A 10825-nucleotide genomic window follows, 5' to 3' on the forward strand; every position below is an offset into this window, starting at 1 on the left:
TGACTTCAGTACTAAGCACCAAAAGTGAGGATACGTGGGTGAAGAAACACAGCGTCCCTCAACAGCCTGGCTCTAGCTTGAGTCCACTCAATCTTACTCAATAGCTTTTTTGGCATTTATCATGTAATAAATTACCAAAGCAGCTAAGGAAAACTTACAAAGTACTTTGAGTAGGTAGCAATCTTTAGGAGAATATAAAGTAGATGATACATCCATAAGGACATACTAAGAAGCAAAATCTAATAAATGAGGAACTAGATAAACCCAGGAAATTGCTCTTACAGTGCACCCAAAACATAGGGTCCTGGAATTACATGTCTCCTTAGGAACTTTTCTTCCTTAAAAAAGAAAACAGCACACACCTTTAAACCCATTACTAGGAAGGCAAAGGCAAATGGATCTCTATGAGCTACAGGGCAGGCTGGTCTGCATAGTGAGTTACAGGCCAGCCAAGACTACATAGTGAGACCCTGACTCAAAAACAAACAAAACCAAAAATGGAACAAAAACAGAACACTGGTGTACTGTATCAACTTGCTAGGCTGCCTTAGAAATTTACTATTATATCCCAGGATGACTTAACTCATAAATATATTTCTTCATAGTTCTGGGGACTAGAAACCTGAGAACAAAATGCAGGCAAGTCTAATCCCTTCCCAGGACTCCGTCCTTAGCTTTCTTCCCTGGCCAACTGTCTGTGCAGACCTGTGTCCCAAACTTCTCTTCTCATAGTGATATCTGTCATACCAGATCAGAACTCAACCACGTGTCTTCATTTAACCTGGCTCCTCTAAAGGTTTATGTCAAAATACAGCTATGTTCAGAAGCTCAAGGGATTTCAACATAAGAATTTGGGTGAGACATCGTTCAGTCCCATAACACGTGCTGTGAATTGAAAGAAAAATTCTAAAGAAATCAGTAACTACATAAACTCCACAGTTCCCATTAGGTGACTTCATGGGAGCCCTCAGAGTCTAAGGAGCTTGAGTGGGTCAGGCTTCTGTCAGAAAAGGCATGAAAGGGGCACGCATGTGCCCATCAACAGGGAAGACAAAGCTCACAGAAGCCCAGTGAGGTAGGTGGAAGAGAGGCCAGAAAGAAGCTATTCCTAGTCCATGTCTGATGGGTGGCACCTGCTATGCTATACCTGTAGTTGAGGGCTGCCAACATAAATGTGGCCTGTGCACTATGAGGCAGCCCTACCAGCTCACTTCCTTTCTGGTGCCTCCCTGGAATAAGCTTTTGGCTACTACAAAACAGAAGAACCTACATAATGCCTATGTAGCCTCCTCCACAGTCAGGGTGGGATCGGCAATAGAGGAATGATTAACATGGATTCTGTGGGCCCTCAGTGGAATGGAGGAGATCCTCCACAGGGCTGGAGCTCCTCCTGTGCCTTCAGATTTTGCCAGGAGCATTCCTAAAGGCCAAAACAGGAGCACCCAGGAAGCGGGTCAGCTCGGCTTTGTGCACCTGCTCAGAACAGTCAGGAAGATGCTTCCTTCTCAGTAATAAACACCAGAAGTAGAAAATCAGGTTTTTTTTTTCCCCAGAAGCATGCATTAAGTTTTTGTGACTGCTATGTCAAAGTTGCACAAACACGGCAGCCGTGAAAACTTAATCTACACAGTCTGAAAGGCCCGAAGTTCCCAGTTCAGGTACCGGTGGGTCACTCACTGCCTTGCAAGGGCCTTTGGTCATGGAAAGAATAGAGAAAACAGAGTCTCACTGTAGTTATCAGATCTCAGCTAACACCAGTCTCCATGAAGAATTTAACTGAGAACCTGAATTGCTACCTTTTCCTCTGGTTTTAAAAAATAAACTTGGAGCATAAGCAGCCCAATGGGTTATTATCAAATCTAAATTAGACATTGACTCCATAGGTATTTTAAAATTAGATATTGACTCCACAGGTATTATAAAAAATTAAACATATAATTTAGGCTAAAGGAAACAGTCCTGGGTTTCATTTCTTTTCGGAACTTTCACCTATTTTTGTAACTTCAAAAAATTGTTTTTTATTCCCTGTGTAGAAAGGAAAAAAAAAAAAAACAGTTACTATATGGAGACAGCCTTACTGTTTGCAGTTGAAAAGAAACTACTAGTCCAATTTAAGTATAGGAACTAGACAATACTTCAACTAATGGCAACTTCAAAGTTACTTTCAAAACAGAAATACGGCATGTCAGATTTATAGAAGAAAAATTATTCTACTCTTCTTAAATATGACAGAAATAGTATCTAAATGCAATGAATGTTAGAAATACTTTTAAAAATCCTTAAAGCCTAAAGGGCCACAAATAGGGAAAATTTAACTAAACACCTGGTAAGATTATGACTGGACTTAATTCTCACATGACTCACTGAAGAAAAAAATGGTAAATATTCTAAGGTCTAAATAACCTTAACCAGATAAAATCTTATCAAAAGTGGGGAGGGCGAATGCAGGAGGGCTGCTGTTTCCATCATCAAATTTATATATTATAATATATAATAAGCTTTAAACTAGAAAATGCCCTACCAGAAATAACCAGAACCAAACTACCATCACCCAACTGGGGAAAAGATAAGGTTGGTTGTTCTCGGCTCTAGTTATGTTGGCCTCTTGCAAAATGACAGGCAAAATCATACTTGTTTTTACAATTGTAGCCACATATGTTACACTGGAACGGGTTGTCATATCCGTGGCATCCCATGTGAATAGTGTAAAGGATGTTATCTGCAAAGTATGTGTCACAGTGCTGGCAGTGGTAAAGAAGCTGAGGGCCCCCCACTGGCAAGGCTGGGGCCGGAGTGCTTGGCTGGCTGTTTCCAAGGATGGAGGTGCTGGTGCGGCCGACTGGCTGGCTGCTGGGCCCTGCAAATGCACTGCAGTCCCTCTGATTGAATGACTGTAGAGGAGGCTCGAGGACTATGGGGGAGCTCGAAGTGAAACTCCCTTGGACAGAGGGCCGTTGGATCGTGTAAGGATTTTCTTCTAGGCTAGAGTCTAGGTCAGCTGATGTGGGATGTTGGTTTTCAGGTGACAAGCTGGACAGGTGTCCCACTAGAGGGGACATCTGGTTCAAAGGGTTGTCCACGAACAAGGGTTCTTGGGGGTCCCTCGGCAGTCCACACGCTGAGGTTTTATCCATACCATCATAGAAGTCACTCTGGACGTTTGGGATCTTGTGGGTGAGCTCACCCGGGCAGTCTGGCTTCTGAACGACCACGGGGGGCAGATCCAAGGAGAAGATCACCCCTTGTTTGCCATCCTGCGCGTTGCTTTTACTCTGCAGGTCCCTGCACATTCTCACACTGCCTAGGGAAGCCTTGGGCCCTGTCAGAGATGACAGATTATGCCTGCGCCTTTGATGGTGGGACAGGTTGCTTTTGTAGTTGCAGCGGTAGGCGCACCATTCGCATTTGTAGGGCTTCTCCCCGGTGTGGGAACGCAAGTGGGCTTCGATGTAGCGCTCGTAGGCGGAGGCAAAGGGGCACAGGTGACACCTGTGCGGCTTCTCCCCTGTGTGGATTCTCGTATGTTCCACCAGCCACTCTGTCCTCTGGCTGGCATAGCCGCAGTACGGGCACTGTAACTTGCCCTCCAGTGTCCTTCCCAAGTCGTCCAGCATCAGCACCAAGTTCCCGTCCAGAGCATCCCTGGGGAGTCGGGGACTCCCTCGGGCCTGCCCGGCCAGGTCCCAGGCCAACGCGTTCACCTGGTGGGTCTGCTGGCTCAGGTACTCCTGGAAGTTCTTGAGGAAGTCCTGCGGCTCCACCCTCTTCTCCCCCATCCCTTCAGGCCTTCCAATGTCCCTGCTTCTCGGGCCCACTTCCGGGCCTACTTCCGGGCCCACATCCACCTGGCTTTCAGGAAGTCCTCTGCCCTTCCCGGACTCTCCGCACTGAGCCACTTCACCTTTTTTATATTTACTTATTTACTTATTTTACCACCCCTACAAGGACGAAGTCGGGAGCCTGGCAATCCTCCTGAGACACACAGCGAAACTCCAAAGGCCTCGCTCAAACTCCAAAGGCCTTCGCCCACCATGTTCGCAGCTTGGGTTTACCCAAGTCTCGAAAGAGTAAGAGTAGAGGCTGCAGAGACAAAAGCTGTCCAGGGGGAGGAGCCTTAAGGAAGGGGCGGGGTTAAAGGCCACGTGCTTTGCACGTGCAGCATGCACCTGTCACAAGCAAGACAGGTGCAGTCAGTGATGGTAGAGGGCTCCAAGGGAAACAGTTAAGGATGGGCAAAATATGTTTGGTGATAATTTGCTTTTATCTGTATTTGCACCCCAGAACATTTAGCCCTCTGTCCTTCCGCTGCTCCTGGCATCCCAGAACCTGGATTCTTGGTTCGGAGCAACGTCTTGCCCATGATGGACCTCCGTAGGACCGAGCCACCTGGTCACTGGTGCAGAGAGATGAAAGCAGGAATGGACCGTGCTACGCACAGACTTTGAACCACTCCTCTTACTGACCATGACTGCTGCCTTCTGCCATCCCCAGGGCTCTCTCACTGTCTCACTTTTTGGTAGAAATGTTTACACTTCTGAGTCCTCTCTCCCTTTCTCACTCAGCTAGCTCCCGTTTTGCTTACAGCCTCCAAAATGGCAGTGACTTTGTCTGATGTTAACCCTTCTATCATTCTTATTTTTGTGTTCATTGTTTACACCTTTTGTGGAAAATTACTTTCCATCATTTTCATGGGATTTGTTGAGGGTATGGAAACTGTCAATTGTGTGTGCCTTTTATGTTTAAATGGAAGGCCCTATAATGAGCTTTAGTTGTAGGAAAAAGTGGGGGAGAGATCTGAAAAGCAGTAATGATTAAAATTTACTCACTCTTTTATGAGAAAAAGTTTTGTTTTTAATCCAGTCATTAAGTTTTGCTAAATAAAAGTACTCAATCAAGACCATTCATGACCACATTCAGACTGCATCCACCCACATCCATACAGGAACTCAGAAACCAACTGAGGAACCCAGTGTAAAATAAAATGAGTTCTGATTCCCTGCATGAGTGCCCAGCATGATGTGTAGTCCGTGGGGCCCAGATGATAACTTTGTAGAGGCATAAACTGGCACGACAAATGCACGATGAATGCATTATTCCATCTCCAACCAACCACTGTGGAGTGGGGCGGCCTTTTCTGCATCAAACTTAAGCAATGGAGGTATCAGACACTTTAAAGCACACCAAAGTCTCTATTCGTCTAAACAAAATCATAAGCTTGAATTTCTACATCTCATCTGTTTTCTTCCAGGCTTCAGACAACTTGCAGGTGAGCCTAAAGCAGAGGTGCTCAGCCTTCCTAATGCTGCATAGTTGTAGTGACCCCAACCACAAAATTATTTAGTTGCTACTTCATAACTGTAACTTTGCTAATGTTATGAATTGTCATGTAAATATCTGATATGCAACCCCTGTGAAAGGATCATCCAGCCCCCAAAGGGGTCATAACCCACAGGTTGAGAACCACTGTCCTGAAGGACTATTCCCTAGCTTAGACCAGGCATTCATTGAATGAGAGGACCATCAGTTCTCAAAGACTGTGGTACACCTATTGCTGGTGGGATGATCTGGGTTTTCTTCCTTACCCCTGGTCCTCAACTTGCTGTATGCTGCTACAGTGCCATTACATCTCCTGAAGCAAAAAAGTGTGTGTGAGCCCCTGCGTGCTTCCCCAAAGACCAGCTTTGGTGGTTGTGGTAGTTTGAATAAAAATGGACCCCATAGGCCCACAAGGAGTGGCTCTCTTAGGAAGTGTGACCTTGTTGGAGTAGGTATGACCTTGCTAGAAGACATGTATCATTGGGGGTGGACTTTGAGGTTTGTTAATCGTTAAATGAAAATAAGGGCATGCTGTGAAAGAGGAGGTAAAAAAAAATATAAGAGCCAGAGAGGATGGAGGACACCAGGAAAAATAAGGCCCTCTGACTTGAATGAGCAACACTCATATGAGCCCACAGAGGCTGAGGTGGCATGCACAGGGCCTGCACAGGTGTGTCCCAAGTCCTCTGAGTATATATTATAAATTTTAGCTTAGTATGTTTATGGGACTCCTAAGTGTGTGAATGAGTGGGTCTCTGATTCTTGTATCTTCTTTTGGGTTTTGTTTTATTATATTTTATCTTGTCATGTTAGCTGTGACAAAGCACTCTGACCAAGGTAACTCACAAGAAGAAGGGTTTGTTTGGGCTTATGGTTCCAGTGGGTTGGAGTTCATGATGGTGATGTGTAGGCATAGCAATGGGAACAAGAGGCAGAGGGATACATCTTGGACCACAAGCACAAAGCAAGGAGAATAAACTAGAAATGGTGTGAGTCTTTTCCACCATTAGCAAGGCCTCGACTCCTAATCCTTCCTAAAACAGATCCACCAGCTGGGAACCTGGTGTTCAAATGCCCGAGACTAAAAGGGACTTATCCAAACCACCACATTCCACTCTCTGGCCCTCATGGGCTTGTGTTCATATCACAGTGTCGAATACATGGTTAAATTTCAAAGTCACCAGTCTTTGACAATCACAACACTGAGTTTCAATCCAAACTCATTTCTGAAACTCAGAGCAATCTCTTAATTATCACCCCCTGTGAAATCAAAAAAGCAAATTGCATACTTCCAGCAAGAAATGGCACAGAACATACGTATCATTCCAAAAGGGAGGAATGGGGGCATAATGAGGAAATACTGGACCAAAGCAAGACCAAAACCCAGCATGAAATACCAAATCCTACAGCTCTAAGTCAGATGTCTGCCCTCCCAGCTTTATTGACTGCAGCACACTTCTCTCATTTAGGCTAGTTCCTCAACAGACATCCCACAGCTCTCTGTGGCAGCACAGGTTTCACTTTCACAGTTTCATGAAATGGCCTCTCAGGACCTCTTGCTCTCTCAGGTCTTCACACAAGGACTCCCCTGTCATATATTTCCTGTCTTCTGGAGCTCTCTGAAGCCATGGAGAAAGATTTCATGACCCCTTATCTTTTATGATTCTAAACTGGCACCATGTGGACGAAACTGCCGAGTTCTGCTACCAACTTGGGATAGACCCTGGCTCCTTTGAATTATTGATCGAGTCAACATCAGCATCACCATCAGCTTCAGTATCACCATCAGCTTCAGCATCACTGTTAGCATCAGCATCAGCATCAGCATCAGCTTCAGCTTTGAATTGCAAGTGCTCCTTTCCGGTGTTGGAAGCTTCTCCAGGTGGGATCTTCCCCCAAGGTACCTTTCCTTTTATTCTTGTGTAGATCAGTGCTTTGTTTATGGGTGATAATCTCACAGTTACAGTCTCTCATCTAGTGCAGGCTTCCCTGTAATGCTTGCCAGTGTTCTTTTCTTTCATTTATATATATATATATATATACATATATATATATATATATTAATTTCTTTCTGCCCTAGTTGTTCTTTTTCATTGTAGAAATGCATAAGGCTGATTACTAATAAGCATGCAATGACAGAGTTACTATTAGAATAATCTGTTATGCCAAAGAAATTAGCCCATTACTTTTAATTTTATAAGAAAAGGTTTATTTTATTCTATGGGTACGGGTGTTTTGCCTGTATGTGTGTGTGTGTGTGTGTGTGTGTGTGTGTGTGTGTGTGTGTGTGTATGTATGTATGTATGTATGTATGTATGTATATGTGTGCACCTGTTGCCAGTGGAGGTCAGAGAAGGGTGCCAAGAATTAGAATTATGGTTCCCATGTAGGTGCTGGGAACTGACACCAGTTTTGGATCTCTGCGGGTACAAGTGCTTTTAAGTGCAGAGTCATCTCCCCAGTCCCTAGCACATTAATTTTAAACTTAGCTTCAGGTAAGATCTTGGGGCATGAGTGGAAAGCAGCCACAATCTTCATCAAAAATACCACAGAATGGGGCTCTAACCCAATGGCTAAATTGTTCCTCCCTTGAACTGAGTCTCCACAGTCCAAATTGTTCTAGCACTGTCTCCCAGGCTTCTACTAGGATGTTCCATTAGGCCCTGCTTTTCTAGTCCAGAGACCCAGCATCTTCCACACTCCCCTAAAAGCAGCACAGTGAGGTCTGTCATAGCAATAGTACCATTGCTGCTACCAGTTTCTGTATCAGTTACTTTCTGTTGCTTCAATAAAATGCCACGACCAAGGCAACTTAAGGAAGGAAGGGTTTATTTGGGATGCAGTTGCAGAGGATTAGTCTATGATGGTGGAACAAAGAAATGGCAGCAGGAACAGAAAGCTGGGGGCTCATACCTTGAACCACAGGCAAGAAGCAGAGAGATGAACTGGGAATGGTGCAAGTCTTTAAGCTCTCAAGGTCCATCTCCAGTGATACACTTCTTCCAGCAAGACCACACCTTTTAAGACTTCCCATGCAAGACCACTAACTATGGACCAAGTGTTCCCATGCTGAAGACTATGGAGGACATCTTAGTCAAACTACCATAAGCCCTCAAACAGATTTTGTTTTTAATGCTCAACTTTACCCTCAGCAAGAAAATATACAACTAGGTTAAGACTTCAAATGTCTCACTCATCTATCTACTCAGGGGACTAATATCCAAGTTGGACAACCTGCTGCTCAGACTAGCTGCAGGAAAGGTGGCATGGTCTTGTGTAAGTTGGCCAAAGTGTGTGACAGTGTTCCAAAGTGAAGTTGTCAGTTTGCACATCCACAAGATCTGCTAGGCTACTTCAACTAAGACTGTCAACATGTCCTAGTTGTTCACAAGCACAGCACGGACTGCTTCGATAAAAGAAAACAAGAAAGATAGGCAGTCAATGTCGGGAGTTTTAGCAAACAAAACTGCAGGATTTCTAGCTAATTTGAATTTCAGATAAATAACACAATGTTTTAGTATAAATATGTCTTGTAGATTGTGTATACTCAATACAGTATTTGTGACATGATTACGCTAGAAATAAATGAATGTTGATCTGGAGTTGATGTTGAGTGTTCTATAGTTTACCTGTGAAATCTGTAAATGCCTAGACCTGCCAAGAAGCGTGGAGTCATGTAGCTGAGCATTCCCATTCCATCCCGGCAGCTTGATTTAAGGAACCCCATCACTTAGCAACTGCACGCTACTATTGCTGCTGCTGCTGCTGCCTCTTCTTCTTCTTCTTCTTCTTCTTCTTCTTCTTCTTCTTCTTCTTCTTCTTCTTCTTCTTCTTCCTCCTCCTCCTCCTCCTCCACCTCCTCCTCCTCCTCCTCCTCTTCCTCTTCTTCATGTGATTCTGTGCACACTACCTGGAAAAGTCCAGCTATTTGTGAAGAATAAATGGTAGCATTAAATGGCAGATTTTTCCTTCCTGGACTTGGTTTACATGAGTGGGTGTGTCTGCACTCACAGGTTCTCACATGGCTTGTCACCTTCTCTGAGTGCAGTGTTCTGGGTAACTTTCCTATAACCAATCCCTGGATCAGCAAAAGCCTGGAAGAATGACAGGCATTGCTTGTTCTGGCTGGTGAGACCCTTGATCACAGTCGCAAGAATCCAGAAAGAAAGAGCTTTGGTGGGACCAAGGACCCCAAGGCTTTCCCTCGGCTTCCTCCAAGCCCAGCCAAGTAGGTTGCTTTACTTAGATTTTAAAGGTTTGAAACATCTGACTTGAGGTGCACAGCGGTGGCTCCCAGCCAAAGGTAGGCTGTGTCTTTATTGTTTCTGTGGTTCTTTTCTTTCCCTTTATTTGTCTATTCGGGCATATGTGAGACAGACTAGACTCAGTCCTGGCTAGAATGCTTGTGAACTACAGTGAATTATGAGCAAAACCTGTCTGTTCCATGTTGGATTTCAATATATTTTAATATATACATACTTCTGTTGAAAGGAAAAAATACCATTCACTTACTCGAATAGAGTAAGGCAGGCATGATGGCAGGATTGTGATGGGTGCAGGGACTCCATGCTGTGGGGTTTGCAACAAGGAGAGAGGTAGGGCTCAACTTCAAAGGCAGCAAGGAAAAGTGGGAGGACTGTGAGTAAAGATAGGGGAAGAAGAAAGTAGAAAACGCTATAGCAAAACCTCCTAAACATGGAGGGCAACATGAGCAAGGTACAAAATAATGCACATGAAAACATCACAATAAAACCTCTCTTTGTGTAATTTCTATAAAAACAAGCAAACAAATCTCAAGGTTGTTCAGGTTCTCCTTTGCCACATGAGGACACAGCCTAAAATTACTGTCTTTGATGCATGTTCTCAGCAGACACTGCATCTGTTGGTCCCCTGGCTTTGAACTCCCCACCTCAGAACAGCGAACAAAACACTTTTAGTATTGATAATTCCTTTTTGAGGTAGGGTCACACAATGCAGCCCTGGCTGGCCCAGAACTTAGTGTGGAGACCACTCCTGCCTCAAATCCACAGAGATCTGTCTGCTTCTATCTCCCAAGTACCTGGACTAAGGGTGCAAACTACCATGTTTGGCAGATAAGTTTTCCAGGGAATGGTTAGAGATCTGTACCTAAAGAGAAGAGTAGAGATCGAAGGGGAGAAAATGATAAAGAGGAGGCTTGAGAGGCAAGGGGATGAAGGTAGAACTGTGTCACAGGATTCATGGTAAAGGCAGGCTGGGCAAGCAGATACTACCTGGGCTATGGTCCAGGGGGAGGACCATATCTCCTCAGATGCTCTCTTAGTTAAGGTTTCTATTGCTGTGAAGAGACATCAAGACCACAGCAACTCTTATAAAGGAAAACATTTAATTGGGGCTGGCTTACAATTCAGAGGTTTAGTCCATTGCATCATGGCAGGAAGTATGGTGGTATGAAGAGGTTATCTAAATTTTTATTGTTAATAAAAAACTTGGTAGTCAAATAACAGGGTAAAAAACTTACTGAGCAGAG

General features: G+C 44.3%; 1 protein-coding gene across 1 annotated transcript; it reads right to left on the reverse strand.

Annotated features, from left to right (window-relative positions):
* Nucleotides 1-2588: 2588 nt before the first annotated feature.
* Nucleotides 2589-3776, reverse strand: LOC100756393 (zinc finger protein Pegasus). Its single transcript, XM_027387733.2, has one exon. It carries the CDS (start codon nt 3774-3776, stop codon nt 2589-2591), a length of 1188 nt encoding a protein of 395 aa, XP_027243534.1.
* Nucleotides 3777-10825: the final 7049 nt, after the last annotated feature.

This window comes from Cricetulus griseus, assembly GCF_003668045.3.
Source record: "Cricetulus griseus strain 17A/GY chromosome 1 unlocalized genomic scaffold, alternate assembly CriGri-PICRH-1.0 chr1_1, whole genome shotgun sequence".
NCBI lineage: Eukaryota > Metazoa > Chordata > Mammalia > Rodentia > Cricetidae > Cricetulus > Cricetulus griseus.